We start from the raw sequence: 22,310 nt of genomic DNA on the forward strand, positions 1-22,310 counted from the left end.
GCCTACTTATACTGACACTCTTTGGAAAAAGTCCCCGCTGAGAAACTGGAGCACGGATGGAAAACCTATTTTGCAACTTTTTTTTTTTTTTCCCTACTGAAGTGCTTTCGAAGGCTTTTTACAATGCCAGGGTTTTTTTCCTTGACATATGAAGTGATAGAAGTGACTTAATAACACACTGAGGGAAAATGTAAGCTATTTCTGGAGTCGGGTAAAGAACTAATACAGTTTGCTGTTAAACCAAATGAAATGTTGGGGTCGTTGATGGACAAAGTGAATGGACCTTTTGGTGACAGATGGACGTCTTTTGGCAAATAAGAAGTACCTACCTTGGTTGACTGTGTGCCTGCTCAAGCAAACTATTGAGGAAAGGGAAAATGCCCCCAAACATTACTCCTAATGCAGTGATAACCTATTGATCCACCAATGACTTCATAAGCTCTGGGATGTTAAGTGAAATTAGCTAAAATTCTAATTTAGGGTCAAATAATTAGCTTTGTTTCAGTGTGATGTTGGTGATTTATGTCTAATCTTAATGCAGCCTGTAACATATATCCTTTTTTTTTTTTTGTAAATCAGTGCAAACATATTACCCAATCCACTTTCCAACACACTAGTTAGTAAGTAAAGTGAAAGAGTGCTGTACTGGCACCGGTTCCTGCTATTGTGAGGAAATAACTTGAGACTTTCAGCTGAAATGACAGAGGTCTGGGAAAATGTTTGACCTATTATGTGGGTGTCCTGTTCAGTCCAAAGGCAACATTATACACGATGGACTGAAATCACTCAGCTTATACAGAACAACTTTGTGTCAGAGACTGAGAATCAACACAGTTATTTGGTCTAATTGTCCAAATTACAATAGATAAATATTAAAGATACAGTGTGTTTAAGGAGATTGGGAAAGTGTTTCCATTCCAGACACTGATCTACTTTATAGCTCATGGAAACCAGGACCAGCCCACCTCTCTTTTCCAAAACCATAGACCACCAGCTCCTACCGACTCTGACCCAAATTTACACTTCATTGTGAGGTGAGAGAAATGCAGGAAACACCCAACCCAATCTCATTCTCCGGTTGTTTTTTCAGCTCAGCCTGCAAGCTCGGGCATCCACCAGTAATGGCCCTCTGCTGAATGCACCTGTCCCGCAAAGTACACACTTAACTCGCCAGCCCGAGGAAGGGAGGAGGGAAAGCGATGAAAAGGAAGTGAAGAATAGAATTTTAACATTGGGAGCTTTGAGAAAGGGTTTTGTTATTTTAGAGGTAACTCTAGCATGGGTGGTTCATGTATAAACACAGAGGTGGAACGCTTCGATGTGTATCGCAGAGGTTGGCAGGTCTTGAGCTGGGCTGAGGCCTTAAGTTCTGCAGACAGAGGAGTTTTACAGAGAGCTTTACCGTGATACTAACATTCTGTGTTTGAATGCATATTTTAGTATGTATGCGTATAAGCTATAAAAGAGGCCTCTTATGTAAAGAGTGTGTGTTGACTAATCAGCTGACATATGCATTGAATTCCTCTCCCACACAATGAGGCTTTCTCTAACGTTGGTGGAGAGCTGCCACGGCTGCAGCCACCAAAATGAATGCTGCGGTTTATTATCACAATACTCTGTTGTCCATATTTATAGAGACAGTTATCTGACACTACTTAATATCACTGTACACAAATGGACAATGTAAGGTTTATGGTCTTTGGTTTGATCTTTGGAGCATCAACATAGTATTTTCATTTGTAAAGACTCTATAGTTGACAATTATTAAAAAATAGCTCTAAAGACAACACCTTTAAAAAGTGTTGTCAGATTTAATCAAAAATAAAGAAATCAATATCTTCAAAAGTGAAAAACAATTTAAATTCTGCCATTTAAGTCAGGTTAAGAATGTGCTATGGGTCTGAATTGGTGACTGCAGGGACTGGAGGCATTTAGTTTTCATGTTGTCCATCGATCTGTTCAATTGAATGCAGGAACACCTTGAGGGAATTTGTTCAAATCTGGCCCAAAACATTCTCTTGGATTCAGGTTTTGCTGGTCAAATATCACTGTGACCTCCCAAATGTCACATTCTTGTGAATACAATATAACTGGAGCTCCTATTGAGAAACATCTGGGACAAACAACTTCTTGAATTCAAATTGTGCTCAAATGTCAAAAGTCAAGGTCGCTGTGACCTTAATAAACCTTTATTAAATTCCTTCAGCCCTACAGTATCACAGTACATTAAATTAGTCTGCACAGACATGGATTTAAACTGCAACTTGAGAGGTTGGTGGAGGAGTACATCCGGGAGGAGGTAATTCTAGTTGCATGAGTCTTCAGTAGATTGTCGGTCAAATTGGGCTAACTGGACACACACTGAGCTGCAGCATGGCATTTAGAAAATCGGTAGCTGAGTGACCATAATGCTGCAAACAACCCACAACACAATGCTCCCTCTAAGTAACAGGCTCACAGAATATGTCACTTACTTAGGTTCTCAGCAGTCTCAGTTCTTTTGTCATTACAACCTATAAAATCACAAGCTATTTCTCTTTAGACGCTAGTTGTCTCAGGGTTATCCTGGGACAAAAGGCAGGACAACCCAGAGGATGATGGGTAACTAGCACTATAACCGTTTGCTCTTGGTGCTTGCATCTTCTCCTGCAGTCTGGCTTCAATTAATAACTTATTGCTGCAGCTTGACCTCATGCTTAAGCTTCAAAGAAAGCATGAAGGGCACGGTGTGTTTTTTTTGGTCTGCGTGGTTATCTGTCCACGTTTTGTCCCATCTGACCTTCCTGTGCCTTTTAGTATTACTCTAGGTTTTAAAGGTTTGACAAGGATCACACTCTTGCATACTGCTCAAAAAACGTTGAAATGTTTGGAGCACTGCCGATATGGCAGCGACTGATCTGAAAAATGTGGTCAGTCCTTGATTTATCTGACAAGAGACAAGGCTGAAAACACATGTGCTTGAATAAATGTGAGTGTCAGTAGCATGGATATGAGACGAGCAGCTGGGATCAGCTGCAAAAGTGTGGAACGTGAAGGAGCAACACCCTGCTACCATCCAAGTGACCTTGAGCAAGGCACTTAACCTCCAGTTGTAGAAGTGGGGAGATGACCAGAGGCCAACAGTAGAAGACTGTGGTTGCAGTGTGCAGCTCCCAGATGGGAGTGTGTAACTGTGAAGCAGGGTGGTTCTGTTGAAGACCAGAGACCTCAGCAAAACCCTCCTCTGGATAAATAAAGCTTTAAAACCTCACAACCTCCACCTCTAATCCTTGAAACAGGGCAACTGAAGGTCTGCTCAGTATTTTTCTAGTTTTTCATTAATAGCTCATTGTCTTTAAAATAGTTTCTGGAAGGTTGCACTTTGGACCAAAGCACTGAACACCTGTATTTGTGTTTCTGTAGATATGTAATGGTATCGACCAAAATATATAGGTGCCGTAAACTGGTGAATACCAGGCTTACATTATCAGTTTCAATAATTTCACTGTTCTCTCAGATTGGTATGGTATGTCTCTTAAAACTCAAATACCCATGAGCCTCTGCTGTAGTTGCTGTGGAGAGGAAACCAGTCAGTGGCACAATTTAAAGCTCTAGAAAACAAATAACTTTCTGCTGTTGAAGATGGAAACATATAGAGTGAGATAGTTGATGAATTCTTCCCAAGCTTGACCTACAATCTGAAAGTAAACTGACGACTGATCTTATGAAAAAACATTTTTCCGACATGATCATGTGTCACACTCATGATTCAACCATTCAAACCACAGGGGGTCTCCAGCCTGCGGGCGCCTATTGATGTCTATAGAGAAAATAAGCGAGACAGTTTTCCTGACCCTGGAATTCTCAAAATAACTTATTCAACAGCAAAGTAAAATCCAGTCCAAAAAAATCCATTTGAAGTGGCACCTGATGGAAGCATACGTGTGCTTATACACCGGGTTATTTGCCAAGAATCATGGGAAATGCAGTTTTCCCCCTTCCAAATCCTTTCTTAAGGGAGTGGCTCTCCTGTGTCCACTCAGTTTATCCATTCCAGCGTCCCACTGGCACTGTGGCAGAAACATTTATCCAGCTCCAGTCCTCCTACGCAGGGCAAAAATGGATACTTAGCATAAATGTTTGGATGTGAGTTTCAGGCCCGGGCCAGAGCTGCAGACAATCCTCCCACTCCCTAGTATCCAAACCCAAGGTCAGGACTCCTTTACCGCTACCTAATTACACATTATGACTGTGGAATTCTGACATTCTGATCTGCATCCGTGCACATGACCTGTATGTGATGCTCTGCTTATGGTCGTTGCAGTGTTTCCTTTAGAAATGTATCCTTGTCAGGGAGGAACAGCTATTAGACCATGATGGGACATGAAAACTCCCTTGAAATGTAATGTAAGTGGGTTCGAGGTTCCATAAAGTATGAAAATAATATGGATGAGTCACAATTGGCAATAGTTTTTTTCCATTTTATTACACTTTCTATTATAGGATAAGTTTTCCTTGAGTTTTACTTCATTACTTCAGTTTTGACAAGAACATTTCTCAAGGAAACAGATAAAACAGTTCCATGTCTGCGAGTAATTAAGCAAACAGTAACAATGCACAGTTAGGTGTTCTTCCATCTATTCAATTAGTTGTGCCGAGTCAAATTTTTTTCAGCAGGGCCAGTTTTACATTTTACACCAAACTTTTTCAACCAATAGAAAGTTGCAGAACTCATTACAATCCTGGACCACTGTATCTCTTGGAAAATACCAAATTTGTGAATTAGGGATGAGAGTTGACCTGGGAAGGAAGCTCCATTTCCAGCTGTAGTACTGTCCTATCCTGAGGCCAGATGTGGTGATCAACAGGAAAGAAAAGAAGAATTTTGTCGGAGCTGACTGTTCCATTGGAGGAAGAGTGTGAGGAGACTGTTGAACGATAGATATACCAAATACCAACAACAGGTCAATGATCGCAAAGACCAAGGGTGGCAGACATGGCTGTTTAAGGTGGAGGTGGGCTGCTGGGGATTCAGTCTGCAAACTATTTAAAAATGTTTTATTTAAGTAAAAAAAAAACTGTGAATCCTAATGAAAAGTATTTAATCGATTTATTCTTGTCCAGTGGTTTCAGACCATACACCCAAATTAAAACCCCAAACGAAGAGCACCAGCTAATATACTCTACAATGAGATGTTAATAATCCCAATATTCATTTTCAAAGATATAATTGTTCTTTCATCACAATTTTTTTGCAGCCAACCTTTAGCTTTTTTAGTAGGTCTAGCAGGACTGCACAGTAGAATTACAAAAGAACTGTCAGAATTACTTTGTCCCCATTGCTCTGCATGGTAAAATCATCCTTGTCATGTTGGTGACAATTAGGCAGATCTATATGATTACAACAAGTTCCCTCTAATCTAATCTCATCTCATTTGAAGCAGATGAAGGAAACTGATTTGAGCAGCTTCAGAAGGTTAAGTGGTGAGTTTGTGTTCTGAGTTGCATTGCATGGGATGCTGCCTTAATAAGATAGAGAGCGGATGTTTTGGAGATCTGTCGAGCATTTGTAGCAGAGGTAGTGTGTGCAGAAACGTGGACCTGTTTGTGTTGCTGTCCATGCATTGTGTGTGCTAAGTGTTTACGGTCAGCAGATTAACGCTATGCACGTTGACCGCAGTGAACTCGCCACTCCTCTGTAATTTATCCGCAGATCGCATGTGGGATACGACCAAGCTGTTGTTTTGGAGAAAGGAAGTATAGGTAAAAGACCGTGCGTTTATGTGCATGTGTGTGTACTTGTGTGTGCGGCTCCTCAGCCATGCGCCTCTTAGCTTTGAGTCACTACATAGCAAAGCAATGGGATCACATTCTCTGGAGTGCAGTGTAATATATTCTGCTGCACTCTGGGGAAAAAAAAGCTTACCCAAACAATCGGTTTCTCCGTAATTACTAATGGTATTATTGTTTCGCAAAGGTTTCCTAAAGGAAGACGTTGTGATGTGAGATATGAAGCTTGAGACTTCATATCAACAATCTGCCTCCATCGACACAAACGAGTGCAATTTTTCATCCTATTCTTTAACCTAATAGTTTGCCCTATTGTTTGATTATCGAGTGCTTGTTCATTTCATTTCGCTGCCTTTCTTTCCTTCTGTCTTCCTCTCCAGGGGATTTCTTTTTTTGGGGGGAGGTGGCTGGTTTAGGGAGGAGAACTCTGGCGGCGCAGGGTTTTAACTGGGGTAGCGTATCCCTGCCAAGAAATGAGTTCACCGAAATGCTGTTTTCCCCCAAAGGAGATGCGATAAGGTTCCTGCTCAGTGGCCTGGCCCCAGCACTTGACTTAGAGATGAGAAAAGAGAAACAGGCGGGATGAAGGGGAGGATTAATAAGGGGATGGGGCGCTTTGACTGAGACAAAAGACAGAAGAAGAAGAAACTAATCTTTGCATTGTGAACAAAGACTGCCTCAGAAAATCATTTAGGCTGTGTCCTGTTTGAAGAAAAGCACAGTTGGAAAGGCTGGATGTTAAATGAGTCATTGACTTGGATGTTTTTTGTTCACTGAACACAGGGAACAAGATAATGGAAGTGGGAGGTGATGATGACCATTGTGTTTGAAAGAACGAGTGTTCCTATGTCATTAACTGACCCCTTTTGCCGTTTAAGTCTTCAACCACAGAAACTTACACCACTGAAGCAGAGACAATGGTAAAAGTCTGCTTCCTGCAGTTTTCAGGACGTGCACATTTTGTGTTTTGCGTGCGTAGCTTGAGGGTTGATGGGAGCGGGTGGGACATATTAGTTGCATCTTTTCAAAGTGAAGTCTGGTCTAGCTAGCTTTAATTTGAAATTGTTGATTCCATCAATACCGCACAGAGGGGCACCTCAGCTTTTATACCCTCTGTCATGTCCCTCTGCACATGCTGAGCTCAACCTCGTGATGGAGATTGATCCTGATGCCGCAGAGCTATTACCTGGCAAGATGCAATGCTTGTGCCACTTTGTACAGAAGAAAGTGTTTTACTCGTATTCAAACAGCAAAATGATGTGCTTCCTGAATTTCTTCTCTTAAAATCAATACAGAATTTCATTTATTATTTATTTTAAGATTCACCTCAGTATCCCAATTCCCTTTTTTTGTGAGTCCAGAATTGCCATGCTGTTCCCTGAATCAACATTTGATTTATTATTTACACAGAGGTGGTGTAAGGTATCAGTTGTATATACTTATGACTGTACACTAACAGACTACCCTCATTTCCCGGCACACTGTCGTATGAGACGTTTCAGCTGAACACCCACAGCTAACTGAGACACATGTTATGTCTCATTCATCTAATGAAAAAATAAACAACTTCTGAAAAAGGACCTACCAATAAGAAAATCAAAAGCTGTCCTAATAAAGGTGACAAGTGTAATTTCTCTCACATATTGTTCTTGGCATTCTTGTGATTCCACAATTTGATTATTACAATAAAATCCAGTAGTTTCCTTTCAATACAGCCGAATAATGGTGGACTGTTGTCCGCTGTCACGGCACAGTGACGCATACTTTCTGTCAGACATGCAGGCTGTGCGTCAGCCAGATGTTTTAATGAATGTCCCACGTTGCCACAGAAGTGGGTGATGGCATCACTGCAGCACTGACGCCTGATTGGGTCAGCTGTAACCAATGGCCCATAGCACATAGAGTTTCCTAACAGTTATAGGGGTTTCTCCCATTTGTAACCGGCCCACCAGCGGAACAATCTGGCCTGCCACCAATAAATAAAATCAGAAGAAAAAGAGTATTTTTTCCATTGAAAGAAAAACGTTTTTAGCCATTGTGGCTGCTCAGTTAGGGGGAAGGGGCTTTCAGAAGACTAGAAGTGTGGCCTTCAGCTTCACAACTTTTATGCTCGTTGAGGTTGTCTGGTACTGGCGGCGTGTATAGTCTACCTATTAGCACGAGGCTCCAGATTTATTAATCTGTGCTCTACTCCTCTGGTGTCCTGTGAGCAATGATTTAAACACATTATTGTTCTGTTATTTTTTTTATGAACAGCCCTTTGACTGTAACATCACAACACAAATCAAATACAAACACTATATAGCCCTTTTTTCAGAGAAGTCATTTTGAAAACTCACATTAAGAAAAATAAATAAATGATGTCTCAGTTCTGTCACACTTTCACTGGGACGTTTTAATATAACAGAGCCAATCGTTAACGTTAGCAGCATGTGTGTGCTAACTATGACAAGATAAAATGGCTTGGGTTTGTCTTCTTTTAGTTTGTGCCTAAAATAACAGCAGACATTTCTCTGAATATTGCTTCATCCCAAGAAAAAAACTTTTTTAAGTGTCACTTCTTTGAGGAACAATTAGAAAACTGTTAAATTCTGAAATGAAAACAAGAAACCCACTGTACCCCCGAAACGTTTCCTGTGCATTCAGAACATCCCTCAGCCAGTAAGAGAATGTGTCACTGGGTGTGTGTGTCGTATGACACCTACACTTTCCATATGATATTCCCTTTGTTACACAGACCTGGATGACAGAGCCATTACACAGCTATAGCACTCACAATAGCAGACAAGACCGACCACCCCCTTACAATGAATGTGACTTTTTTGCACATGTTTTTATATTTCATGTGATATTCGGTAGGTTGCATCCATTTTGCCTTAGGAAAGGAAAACTCCGTAGACTTGGCATACATTTTTCTACTGTGATACAGTGATGTAAATAGTGTATGTTACAAGATTATCAGATCTGAAGTCCACAGTGACACTTCTGTTGTTTCTAATAGTTGGAAATCTGGGATGCAGCCGCCAGCCAAGCTGGATCATGTCAGGCTGTGCAGTTGATCCTCTGCTCCAACATCTGGGTCCAAAAAAAAAGGTCTAATTTCACCTCCTGCCCTCTCTGTTCCTGTCATGAGATCTGCGCTGTAAGACTGTGGAAATCTCTTCAAACCACTCAAGGCCTAATTATTCATCGTGCAATAACACCAACTCCGTTCTGTAGCTTCCCTGAGTCACAAATGAATTGTTTTTCTCAGCTTTGCCTCTTTGTTTTGGTTATTAAATCACTTTTCAATTCAAGTCCAGTTGGTAATAAATGGCTCTAACAAGACTTCAGGTTACATTTCTTAAACCAACACTTCTCTTGGCGACCGGCTTGTTTTCTCTGTCACACACTACGTTCTAATTATTTTCTTTCCTTCCTTACGAGCGTTCTTTCTCAGCCTCCTCTTTTCACATTTTGCATTAAACAGAGAAAGTGTCTCAAATTCGAAGTGATTGCCCCCATTTTGATGTGACAATTGAATTGAAAATGTTAGAAATGGTTTCCCTCATATTGCCACTTTGAAGTGGTTCAATACAGCTCATTACTTCTTGTCTCCTGATAAAGTGATAAGTCAATGATGGGGAGATACATGATCATCTATGTCGTTCACTGAAGATTTATTTTTTAGAATTTGTCTTTACCTCCACCAACAATGCTTTGTTTCCCATTCAATAATAATCAATAATGAAACCGTGCTTTGTGCTGTCTGTTCTTATAAGGTATTAATATATTAGAAAAATTTGCATATGTGTTCTATTTTAATCTTAAATACTATGTATGAAAATATAAAATTGTTGCCTGTGAAACATTTTTGGGTGATGAAAGCAGTCGATGTGTCAGCTTGAGGTGTAAAAGCACTAAAATGGTTGAAAGATGTTAAAGTCAGAACAGATGTGATCACTATAAAGCAGCGGAGGTGTTGCTGGATGTTTGAGAAATGAGTCGGTCAACTTCAGACTAATCAGTGGAAACTTTCTCTCCGCAGTCTTCAAGCAACGGCCCGCCTCCCCTGCCCAGCTCCTCTCTGCCTGAAGGCTACTACGAGGAAGCGGTTCCTTTAAGCCCTGGAAAAGCTCCTGAGTACATCACCTCCAGTGAGTCACGTGTTCATTTACATGCTGTTGTGGAGAAACTCTCAATGTTTTCATGTTTTGTAATAAACAGCAAATAAAAGTCAAGTCTGCGTGTTCGCATCTCCCTCTCAGACTATGACTCGGACGCCATGAGCAGCTCCTACGAGTCGTACGATGAGGAAGAGGAGGATGGGAAGGGCCAGAAGATGCGTCATCAGTGGCCGTCTGAGGAGGCGTCAATGGATCTGGTGAAGGACTCCCGCATCTGTGCGTTCCTGCTGCGCAAGAAACGCTTTGGCCAATGGACCAAGCTTCTCTGTGTCATCAAAGATAACAAACTGCTGGTAAGGGACACTCGTGTACATGTTAACATACCAAGTCCCACTCTAATCTGAGCAAAGGGGAAATTTGACCACAGATAAGGACATTAACATTACAGCAGAATCATGTTTGGGTCCTCCAGTGTTACCGTCGCCTTCTCTGTTTCTACAGTGTTACAAGTCCTCCAAAGACCACACCCCTCAGATGGAGCTGAGCCTGTCTGGGTGCAGCATCACTCACATCCCCAAGGACGGCAAGAAGAAGAAGCATGAGCTGAAGATCGTCCACCAGGGGGCAGACGCCCTGGTGCTGGCTGTGCAGAGCAAAGAACAGGCCGAGGAATGGCTCAAGGTAAAATGATGAACTGCAGAAACCATGTATTTTCCATCACATGACATTGATGCAGAAAAAAGAGTTTCACAGCTCAGCTAGAACAGCTAAACTTGGAAACGCGCTCCTTAAAACCACTTTCCATCGCTCACGGTTCATAATACTTCATTTGAAAATACTTGAGCACATTACAAAATAATCTGTAATCAGAGTCTACTTTTCCTGGAAGTTTGAGCTTTGTCACTTGGCCTCCATCAGCAGATAAGTATCTTTGTAGCTCACGAGAGTGAGCAAACTTGCTGAGGAAGTCCTCGTGATGTGATCAAACGCTCCAGAACAGAATAAACAAATGGTTCTTGGGTGGAGACTGTTTAATCAAGTGATTTCTTAGTCAAACATAAAGAACCATTCAAGCAGTGTGGTGATAGCAGATTTCTTAGCATTTGAGACGTTTCAGCTGTATTCCGACTAAAAGGTAAACTTCCTAGTCCACCATGGTAATGCAGAAGACAGTACAGCAACGATAAAGCTTTACCAAACGGACAACTTTACAACAACTGTAAACCTGTGTGGTTGACCAGAAAAGAAACAAGCACTAGTTTGACAAAACCCCAGAAATGTCAGATATGGAAACAAATTTGACCTGTTTTCGCAGAGATTTACCCGCTGAAATAAAATGTACTCAACCATCAAACTTACAAAATGTGCTTGAAGATAATGTGTCCTTGCTAATAGCTACAAAGCTACAAAGCTAACAGTAAACGAGGAATGACTTAAATGTGCACTGTACTGAATCAGGAATTGTACATGGATGTTGGACATATACAGTAATTGGCCCCTCTGTGTGAATTGTGGCCCCTTTATGGCCCCCGATTCAGAAGATCCCACACATCAAAAGGTTTCCGTGGATTGGCAAAGTACTGCCCCCTGATTAGGGACTTTTTGGGGCAGTAAAAAGATTATAATTAAACACAAGTTAGACCCTTGTCACAGCAGTGGAACACAGAGTTCCTGCAGTGGAATAATTTCTACCCTTTTCCAACAAAAGGTTGTACTGGACCAAATAATGCAGAGGTGAAATTAGAATTAACTCTTATTTTTGATGGACTGAGGCCTCAACTGCATCACATGTTAATTTTACCACAATTTGAATATGAATATTTATATTGATATTGTTTCTCCCGTGTCAAATGTCACCAGCACGCATGATTGCAGAGCAGTGAAGAGGCCTAAACCCAAACTGCCTTTGAACCACAGCCTCATGTGGTTCACTGCACAAAGTAGAGAGCTGTCAAACAAAGTAAAAGCTGCTGTATACCAGCGTTGGCGGTGCACAGCAGAGACCGTAGTGGACGAGTTCAGATGGGGGTGAAAGTCTCCGGGTCTGCCTTCAGGTTTCATTTTGAATATTGTTGTCAGTGAGATAAATTTAGATGCTCTGTCGCCTCCATTCTTCGAACAGCATTGTAGAATAAAGGGTGTAGCTCTGTTCAAGAATAACTGAGCTTCAGATCCTCCGGATGGGCCTTTTCCTGATATTGTATGACCAGTGGTTTGTTATGAAAATCTGTTTCACTCTGATGTGAAGATGTTTGCTTTATCGTCCCTACCCTCATCGCTTTCCTCTATCTCTCATCCCCCTTTACCCTCACCCCCCCATCATCTTCTCTCATCGCTCTCTGATCTTTCCCTCCGGGCGTCTTCGACAAGGCCACAAAACAAACCCACCCCCGTCGGCATCAAACAGACCCCCTCTACTTTCTGCTTTTCAAACCCCGCGTCTATTTGTTGTCAGTACGGTGCAAACACCTCTGGGACTCTTTTCTCTTTCAATTGCAGGAAGAAAAAAAAACGGGCCTCATCTGGTCTTTGGATTTTTTAAGAAAAACCCCCTCGGCCCCCCTAACTCTTTCCTCCTCACCTCTGCACTCCTTCATTTCTCCTGAGGATCTCCTGGAATTCCTTGTTTGTCCTCGACTGTGTATTGTGTGCTATTTTTAAGATTCCTCCTTGCCCATTTGTGCGGCGGTATTTTTGTAATTATTTGTACCTCCAACTTTCGCCAACTTTATTCCCTAGTGCTGCAGTTATACTACCAGGCTATTGGACTTCTTTTCCATCCTCACCAAAGGCCTTGTTAAAAAATGTAGTGTGGAGCAAATTTTTGCCCTGCAGACCACCGATGGAAACAAAGGTCTCTTTAGCTCCGCCAATGTGGTTATGTTTCACCCCTGTCCGTTTGTTGCTTGGATTGTTTGTAAGCAAGATTACACAAAAACAACTGGATGGATTCCAGTGAAACTTGGTGGATGTGGTATTGGTCAGGGAAGAACCCGTTAAATGTTTGTATGGATCCAGATCAGGGGGAAGGTCCCGGATTTGTTTTCACTTTCTTTAAATTTGCGAGTTAGGGACATTTTCACCTACGGAATAATTAGTGGATCTTGATCCCACTGATTTCTAGAATAAAAATTTTAGCATTTTTTTTGCAGAAAAAACTCTTTTAGTGGAAATTTCATGGACTGTCGCAGTTGCCCCACAGGATTACATTGTGCTCACGGCTGCCAGCAGAGATGATATGATGGGCCTCATCTAAACATTTTTGTTGGTACTATTTGTTTACACAAGCACATTTAAAACCATATGCTCCATGTTGGAAAACACTTTAATTCCCCTCTAAGGGGACCTTTGGTTTGCGCTCTGCTTAGTACCATTTTAGTTCTTTTCAGTGTTTGCTTTCTGTCTTTTTCTTGAAGTTTCAACCATTTCATGTTCATGGCTGCAAGGAAACAAAGATTAAAACAGTTTGTGTTTTTCTTCCTGATTCGATTACAGTAATTAGCCGTTGTTTATTGATTGACTGAGGCAGGTATCTGCAGGCATTCGCAACCAGACCCGTGAAAATATACAAATGTCAGTACCACCCAAACTATGGCAATGGCCACACTTATTGTTGCCCGGAGAAAACTGGGACAAGCGAGCATATTTAGTCAGGTGCCTGGAAATTGGAGACATACTGAACCGATAACATTGTGGCAGCCAGTGAAGAGTTTATGTTTGCTCAATCAATGCACATGCAGTTCGTCATTCTGCTGCACTCAGCACTCATCTCATCCACTTGGCCAAAGTTCTGCGCTAACACCCTCCTTTGCAAAACAGCTCTGGATTTAAAGTCCATGTGTTGTGTTCGTGTCATCAGCAGCAGAATGATGGAGGCTTGGATTGCCTGGCTCCCTCTGCGTTTTCTAACCTCAGGGTGTGTTTCAGTGGTGTCCAGCCAGAAAGATCAGCTCGTCTTTGTGTCCGTGTTTGGATATTGCGTTGCTAGGACCGCTGTGAATCAAGCTGTCACTCATTTATTCATTATTCCTCTCACTTAATTCTTTTCTTTTCTCTTGACCTGTTTTTTCTCTGTCCCTCTTCTCTTATATTCATCTTTTTGCCACAGGCATAAAACTTCAATAACAGCCTTTCTTGCATTTCTTATTGGCGATTCTTTCAGCATTTGCCGTTTCTCAACGGTGCGTCCTCATGACGAAAGTGAAGCCTTGTGAAAATGGCATTTAGCTGAATGAGGTGCGGGACAGGAAGAGGAAGCGTTACATGAGAGTGCGAGAACAATGGAAGTAACTGGAAGCAAGCAATAAAAGGAAGTGAAGAAAGTAGGGTGAAGGCAAAGCTTGGAGAGTACCTGAGGCTATCCAAAACCGAGTGGTTATACATGTAGTAATGATTCTTCCAGACATTGTCCACTAATGATGTGTTTATAGAACATATGTTCAAGTTCTGTCCTTCATTCTCCTTAACCCCTCCCAGATCTTTTCTTTGTAATTGTTTGCATTTCTTTCCTTTGCGTCATGCTAAAGTTTGATCTGACTTGCTTTGTCTGGCAGACTAATGTTATATCAGTCCTCCTAACTTCTCTTTCTTTCCGTCTGCTTGCAAGTTTGTGGAAAGTAGGTTCACCGTTATTCTCACCTTAATCCCTTTTAAGTGTCCATTCAAATACCAACAGTCCCTAATGCACTAGGGATTGTTGGTATTTGAAACAGTGCAGTCTGCTGCAAACTGCTGAGCACTGTTTGTTCATCATGTGCATGTCACCATCTTGGTATTTTTAGCAGAAAACAAATTCATGGGTTGAAGACGGTCCAAAACACCACCCAGTGTTTGAACCGTCTTGGACCTTTCAGGATCAGTGCTGAAGTAGAATCAACTGTCAGTGTCATGACAATCACATATATTCGAAAAGGTTAGCACTCTCTAATCAAAGGTGGGTGCCCCCCCCCCACTGTTGCTCATGCTTGCTCGGTCTGGAACAAGTTGGATTTTGTTGTGATACCATGTTATATTAATACATTTGATTGAATTTGATTGATTCTCCACAGACAGTGCAAACGCCTGACTGTGTGTTTCTCTGAGTTGTGTTTACAAGCAATGGATGGGGCGTTTCCCTGAACTTTAACATGCTTTGTGTTTTTTAAATGCATTTTAGCTTTCCTCTTCTTTTCCAGTCTTTAAGGAGAAAGCACACTCATTGGTTGCATCATCATTCGCCACCTATCTCTCAGTCATGTTGCGTCACCTGACCTGAAAACTGCTGTGCATCACCTGCATCCATCTCCCATCACTTTCTATCAGACCTACTGTTGGTGATCTAATCAACACATCAAATGCACAATCATAGAATCATTAAAAAACAAGATTCCCAGAAAATCAAAGACTAAAAATACAATTTAAGGCCCTTCAATGTAGTTTTCTTTTGAAAATGATTGTAAATAATGTCGCTGCTCAGGCATGCATTCTGCAACACAAACCACATAAACATACTTCCACATTCAAAATATAAAAGTAACAAATAAAAAAAAAGAATGCATCAATGTTGTATGGCATGTGTTGCCGAAGGCAAATTGCTTTGAGCCCACAAAGCATGGAGAATGAGTTTATGTCATTTTTATGGAAATGATCAAAACTTCCTTCAATAAAAAGCCCCATTATATGTTGTCAGAAAAGTAAAGCCATAAATATTGGTGAAAGTTTTTTCTGTGTTTTTTTTAAACTATATATATCCCAAGTGAGTAAAGGCATTTAATATGTATTTAAACTACACAGATTTCCAGTTACTGGAGCATATAAAGTTTTCAGATTACGCTTATTACTTAGTATGGTTAAAATAGCTCAGTGTATAGAAATGTGCGGTCCTGGCACGTGCATATGTAAAACTAATAAAACCACCTCAAACCTACAGTGTACAGCAGCAACATGTCAAAGCACCCAAAGCCGAAGCACACTACCTCCACTGACGTGTTCTGTATCATCACACGCACCTCAGTCTGGCGACTCAGATCTCCAGTGGATGGTACACATAATGTTGCTGTCTGTCCTGCTCTCTGGCCTCTGAGCTGCTCTCCGAGCCAAACCCTTGGAGCCACAGCCTGTCATTTTCCTCGCGAAACCCAATTATGCTCTCTCCAAGCCAAAACCAATGAGCTGAGGAGCTCTACACGGCCAGAGATGGTTCAGAATGCTTGTGGAAAAGACGAGGGGGAAAATCTCTCTCTCTCTCTCTCTCTCTGTGTGTGTGTGTGTGTGTGTGTGTGTGTGTGTGTGTGTGTGTGTGTGTGTGTGTGTGTGTGTGTGTGTGTGTGTGTGTGTGTGTGTGTGTGTGTGTGTGTGTGTGTGTGTGTGTGTGTGTGTGTGTCAGAGTGCATTAGCTGACTTGCGTATATAGCGGTTAATCTGAAATCTCATTTCCCTCTGCCCGCCTCATCTACACACACCCCTGTCACCGCCACATGCCTGGGACTGCCAGATCTGACGGTGGGTTGCCAGGTCTGAAGTCCAACGAGGTCACAGTAATGCACACTGGCGCCCAGGTCCAGAGCCCTGCAGATCTCATTCACCCCTAGTGGACCTTATTGCATAAGGATTGCGCGGACGTAGTAAAACTGTGGTGTCTAATGTGTGTAGCAGACACCCCCACCCCTCCACCAGCCCCTGCCACACATGCATGCGCGCTCTTTTCCCCCTCTTGGTCATTCACTGCATGGGCTGCATTGCCTCATGATCCCTTGGCTGCAGTTCAGTAGCATGATGGAATATGAGAGAGGAGGGAGTTCACCATACATGTGGCCTACATTACCCCAGGCATGCCGTCTAGGCTGAAGGAATGAGCTGCTTAATTATGTGGCAACGGTGTGAGGAAATATTTTAGGATTTCTAAATAAAGGATCCACCCATGTGTTCGGATCATGGTGTGGACCTCGCATTCCACCGCTGTGGCTGCATATAAATTGAAATCCCTCGATGGTGATCAGCATGTGTCGACTTTCCACTTGTTTAATGTGAACGGCAGCCTTGTTAACCAACGCTGTATTTCTTTATGTCTTCTAGGTGATGCGAGAGGTCTGTGTTAATGGAAGTGTAGACCTAGATGGAGCTGGATCTGGATCGCCTGTGCACAGACCTGAACTGGAAAAGGTAATACACTGATATTATTATTACCAGCACCATCTTTATACACTTATATTCATTAGTCATATATATATTTATACTTACATTCCATGCATCCATGGAGCCAGAAATGTAGGTGTCACTGTGAATTTTCTCTGGCTTAGTTGTCAGTGTCTGTGAGGATCTGGCTGTGATCGACATTCTGTACTATATCCAGCTCGTAATAACTCCTTACTCTTGTGACTGGATTGATCAAATCATTTTTTCGACCACTTCAGGGCGGCAAAACAAGTATAATATTAATATATTAACACCTTTGCGTTTTTTTTTTACACATTTGCACGTGTGAATGTGTCCCATGAAGAATGTAAATGCAGGATTACAATTCTTTTAGTTTGTTTTTGGTCTCCTCCAACTCCTAGCTATGTCTGTCTGTCATTTAATGATGGGTGGGCAGTGTAGAGTGGGTTTATAAGAGCTCTGCCTATTGGTGCTGACAAATAAGAGTTGATAGGAGCAGTGAGACTGAAATAAAATGGATCAATTTTAGGTTTGTAAAACCAAAATAATAAGCTGAAAGATGCTTAAATGGTCCAAGGGCTAATGTAACTCAGAGCTGATAATCGTGTGTTTTTCACTATAATGAACTTAATTCAACACATATTACAGATGGATATTTGTAGAATTGTTACTGTAAACCACAGTAAATTAGGATTTGATAAAGAGCTGTGAAATCCCAACCACTTTCTGTACCTTGATCCCTCCTAAATTATTGTTGATTGTTGTCTTAATGACTCTGGGTGGAATATGCTGGAATGGACAAAAAAGTGTAAATATATCTTGATTCCATAGGGACCTCTTTTTATGGTGTAATCAAACACACTCACACTGGGCAGTAAAACGCTGTTTGCTAAATAACATTAAAAGGTAAAGTGTCGGGCACTGAAGGGAAAACTGCTTTATTGGTTTTCTTCTGGATAAGCAGGTAAAATAGCGGTTAATGCCAGAGACGTACTGTGCCCAGCACATATGTGTAAATGTAGCTATGTGTGTTTAGTGGTGGAAAATGAGCCACATCAGAGGTTCCCAGCTTGGCACAGCAGACTAAAGCCCAGCCTAATTATTCATCTATAACATGTTGCAGATGCTCTTCAGGGATTTATTTTTTTACAAAGCAGACAGCTGTGTTTGTGTGTTTATGTCCTGGCCGACCTGTTTATTTTTTTCAAGAAATGCACAGTTTTGATCCCTTTTGTACCTTTTTGTGCATCTGTTCTTTTTTTTTCTGCGCGGTCTTCCTGTGGCCAGAAGGCGTCCTGTGACAGGCCGAGCTCCGACGGAGAGGCGGCCCACGAGAACGGACACAGCGACTGCAAGGACCAAGGTGAGACTCGCCAGCAACAACAACCAAATGATCTGTAACCTTTTTTTCTTGGAAATGAAACATCTGTTGCCAAGATAATGAAACGTTCATTTACATCCAGCAACCCTAACCCTAACCCTACTTCAACAAAAAAACAATAGTCTGTGTATTTGTCTTGGAAAGTGCGAGATTCTGCATTTCCTTGCCTTGACAGTTGCCGTGATGCTCGTCAGCGATGACACGTAACAGCTATGGTTATCTGACACAAACACTGACCGTGACCTGAGCATAGGCTGCAAATAAAGATGGATGACAGGACTCTTCTTCCTTCCACTTATCAGAAATCAGGCCAAAATATCATCTTGCATCAATGATGTAATCTGGGTCGCTGCAGTAGTGATTGCGGTATCTTGAGTCAGTCTCAACTGTCAATCCTGACGTTTCAGTCCGATTTTATAGCATCACATCACTAATTAAAGCCAAACTTGAATGCTTGAACAAACCTCAGCCTTAAATGATCATCTTTGGAATATATTTTTTAAGGCGTACTTTGGCCCTTGCCCCATCTGCCAATATGAAAAGGAATGGTACGTGACCTATACTGTAATCAGCCACTAGGTGGCGATCAGGACACTTTGGCTTCACTTTTAGGGAGCCGTCAAGTCATCCATCTTTATACACACTCTACTGTATGGAGCTGACAGGCATACATCTGGAGGGACCACCCTGCTTCTCGACTTGTTTCTCGACAGCTTTTATTTTCAGTCAGGAATAAAATATATGGTTGTCAGGAGACTTTTTTAGTATTTCTGATCTGAGTTGCTATTTTTGTATTCATGAATTGTCTCCTGGGCCATATACAGCTGGTAGCCAGACACCCTCCATAACCCCCATCCCTGCTTTGCAGTGATTTGACAATTTCCGTTATCTGTTGATAAAAATGGCAAGTCTGCCACCTCCTTTATTTCAGAGTGTTTCTTGTCTGAAAACTTCAATGATATTAGTTAATCACAAATGTAACCTATTGTATGTAGAATCTCACCTCCCTTCCTATTTGCCAAGGTTTATTAATGTGAAAGCATCCAGGAATAAAAAAAAAAATCAAATCCATTACGAAGAGCCCGACATCCTGTTTTACCTGGAAATTGCAGACAGAGACAAAGGGGGGTCGGGATTTGTATCACGCTCGTGTGATGTTCCAACATCTGTGAGTGGTTGTGGTGTTTTCAGAATTAAATCCCCATCCTAAAACACTACTTTCGTGCAGCACCATTAATTGTATGACTTAAGCACTAAACAAAACAAAATGTAAAGTTAAATGAAGTCTACAAAATTATCAGTTGTTTCTTGGAACCAACAAAATAATCACCCTCAACTTGGACCCAGTTTCTAAAACCCTGATACTGATGTCTTTCCCTCTTCTTCTGTCTCATAAGTCAGAGGAGCGCTGAAAAGGCCAGCCTTTAACAATAACGCATGAGGCATGAAAAACGAGCATTTGGATTTATTTAACATGGTTTTACACAGAGTTGGTCTTCCCCAGAAGAACTCCATGCCAAAGCAAAGAGATTCGGGTGAAAACGTTTCTGATAATTTACCGTTTGTTTGCTCAGCAGACGAATTTCCTCGGGGAGATGAATTTCATTTTACTTGTCAGCTCTGTTATTTGCATTGTCAACTAAAATTTAACACATATTTTTTTCTCCTTGGTGAGATTGGTTCATTTTTCCAACATTATGTCTGAAACAGATTTCCCACCAGCTGTTAATTTCAAATCTCCAACCCAGTTTTGTTTTTATGGAGGCAGCACAGAGCTGTGATTCATGGATATGCTTAAGTCATGATGAAACGATAGGGAGGGTAGAAAGAGGATCCGCCATGATCTCCCACGTGTGTTCATGCAGGCATATGAATTGGTTGGTTACTGCAGCATGAACCTGTCTGGCCTGGAAATATATGGACACATGATTCAGTGTGAAGTTAGTTGGCTTTCCCATCCTCCCAGTGTGTGTATACAGCATCTTCAGAGAGGGACTAAGAAAGAAGTGACGCAAAAGTTGTGTGGTATTTTAACCTTTTATAGCTGATGCAGGTTCCAGAGTAAAGACACATTTACTGATGCTGGGACTAAAACGTATTTCTGTCATTAGTTCTGGTTGTGCTGGAGCTGCACAACCTCAGATTGAACTTTCACCTGCTGCTTATGATTTGGAGGATTTTTAGAAATATGTCTTTTGGCTTTAAAGTGAATCACTTTATCTATTTGTCTTTCCATTACCGATGGTTATTATTCTCCGGTCTGATGTTGTCTCAGCCAAGCTCAGATTACACAAAAATCATGATAACTGTCATTGGTAAAATATTGTTTCCTTATTGCTATGGCTACGTGGTGAAAAATACAGGAATAGTTAATTTAGTGAAATGTTCTTCTTAGATGAGAGTTAGATATTAAATAAAGAGACTGATAACACTCTAGCTGTTAGCCAATAAGCTGAGTTTATACCCTAAGACGGGAAACTGTCTAAAGGTAACAAAATCTTCCTACCAGCACCTCTGATTAACACGTTATATGTCCTTCATTTAATCTGTATCAAAAAAGAAGCATTGCGTTAGTTCATGCAGGAGTCATGTGCTCAGCTGTCATAAGCTGTCAGCTACTGACTTATGGGTGCTCGTCAGCCACCTACCAATCACAGTACACTCTCAGCAAAGCGGTCCCTTTAAATATGACCTCATCCTCCCCGATCCCTGCTCAGTTACACTGCCACGCATGCTCTGCTCCCGGCAACTTGCCTCCACCACTGCAGCCTCCACCTTTAAGCGCTGAGTCCAAACATGTTCGTGGTAAACGATATTCATCTTGAACAAATGTATCTCGCCTGCTATGCCCACCGGGGGTTCTGCACATGTTCCCTGTTTTATCTTAGCATGCTGCGTGGCTAACCCAGGGAACATCCAAAGAATGGAGCCTTCAGCGCCAATCATAACTGTATCCCCACTGTGCAATAAACGGGTAAATCAGGACAAAGAGTTCCTGACTGAACCAGAGTTAGTGTGAAAACTATTATTGCTAACGCGTAGTATGTGCACCAATAAGTGTTCGGTTGAGTTGAGCCATGATACTCAAGCATCGGACATCCCATCGTTACTGGAGCCATACCCTCATCAGAAAATGGTTCTAAGGATCCACCGATTCGAGCCTTTAGTTACTGGGATGGAAGGAAAACGCTGCAGACTGGCCAACTCTTATTGTCACAATCTGGTATTTTAAACACCACCAAATTTAAAATGTGAGTTAAATTATAACTTTTACCATTATTATTATTATTAAGTACAATATTTGAGTAATTAATTATGATATTAATTGCGCCTGTTATCAATAATAATTAACAGTCTTTACATTGTTGTTTACATTTTAACTAGTCAGATCCGATACCTGATGGTGCTCAAGTGTTCCCGGTCTTTCTCGCCTCTCTCTCTCCCCTACCGCCCCCTCCCCACTATCACTCTCTCTTCTCTCCCCTCTTTTCCACCCATCTCTCCTCTCCTCCCCCTTTTTCTTTGCTCACCCCAACCGGTCGAGGCAGATGACCGCCCACATTGAGCCTGGTTCTGTTAATGAGGGAGTCGCCAAAGTGCTGCTCATTGTGGGAACTGTTAGGTTTCTCTATATTAAAACGATTTGAAGGTCCTGACCTTCTATGTAAAGTGCCTTGAGATAATGTTCATTATGATTTAGCGCTATAAGAATAAAATTGAATTGAATAATATGAAGTGTTAGCTACTAATGCTAGTGTTCTTTACCTCGGGTCGACTGTTGAGCGCCCAAGTTTCATTCTTCAGTTCATTTGTGGTACCATCAACAAGTAAAGACATCAGATCTATCACAGATATCACTTCACCGTTCTCCTCGTCTTTCAGTCATTCCCTCGTTCATCCTCCGCCTCAGCTTCATCAGC

At 41.6% G+C, this 22,310-nt stretch overlaps 1 protein-coding gene across 5 annotated transcripts in view; it reads left to right on the forward strand.

Moving 5' to 3' along the window:
- afap1 (actin filament associated protein 1) overlaps positions 1-22,310 on the forward strand; it is a 96,390-nt gene that overhangs the window by 60,385 nt on the left and 13,695 nt on the right. For 3 of the 5 annotated variants that reach the window (XM_020100210.2, XM_020100211.2, XM_020100207.2), the window contains exons 4-8: positions 9,797-9,905; positions 10,017-10,228; positions 10,377-10,556; positions 16,929-17,015; positions 18,297-18,372. In XM_020100210.2, coding sequence (XP_019955769.2) covers positions 9,797-9,905; positions 10,017-10,228; positions 10,377-10,556; positions 16,929-17,015; positions 18,297-18,372 — 664 coding nt within the window. The remainder of the gene's footprint in view (positions 1-9,796; positions 9,906-10,016; positions 10,229-10,376; positions 10,557-16,928; positions 17,016-18,296; positions 18,373-22,310) is intronic. The other 2 variants (XM_020100208.2, XM_069518426.1) reach the window with 1 other exon arrangement.

Source organism: Paralichthys olivaceus, chromosome 22, assembly GCF_024713975.1.
Source record: "Paralichthys olivaceus isolate ysfri-2021 chromosome 22, ASM2471397v2, whole genome shotgun sequence".
NCBI classification, from domain to species: Eukaryota; Metazoa; Chordata; class Actinopteri; order Pleuronectiformes; family Paralichthyidae; genus Paralichthys; species Paralichthys olivaceus.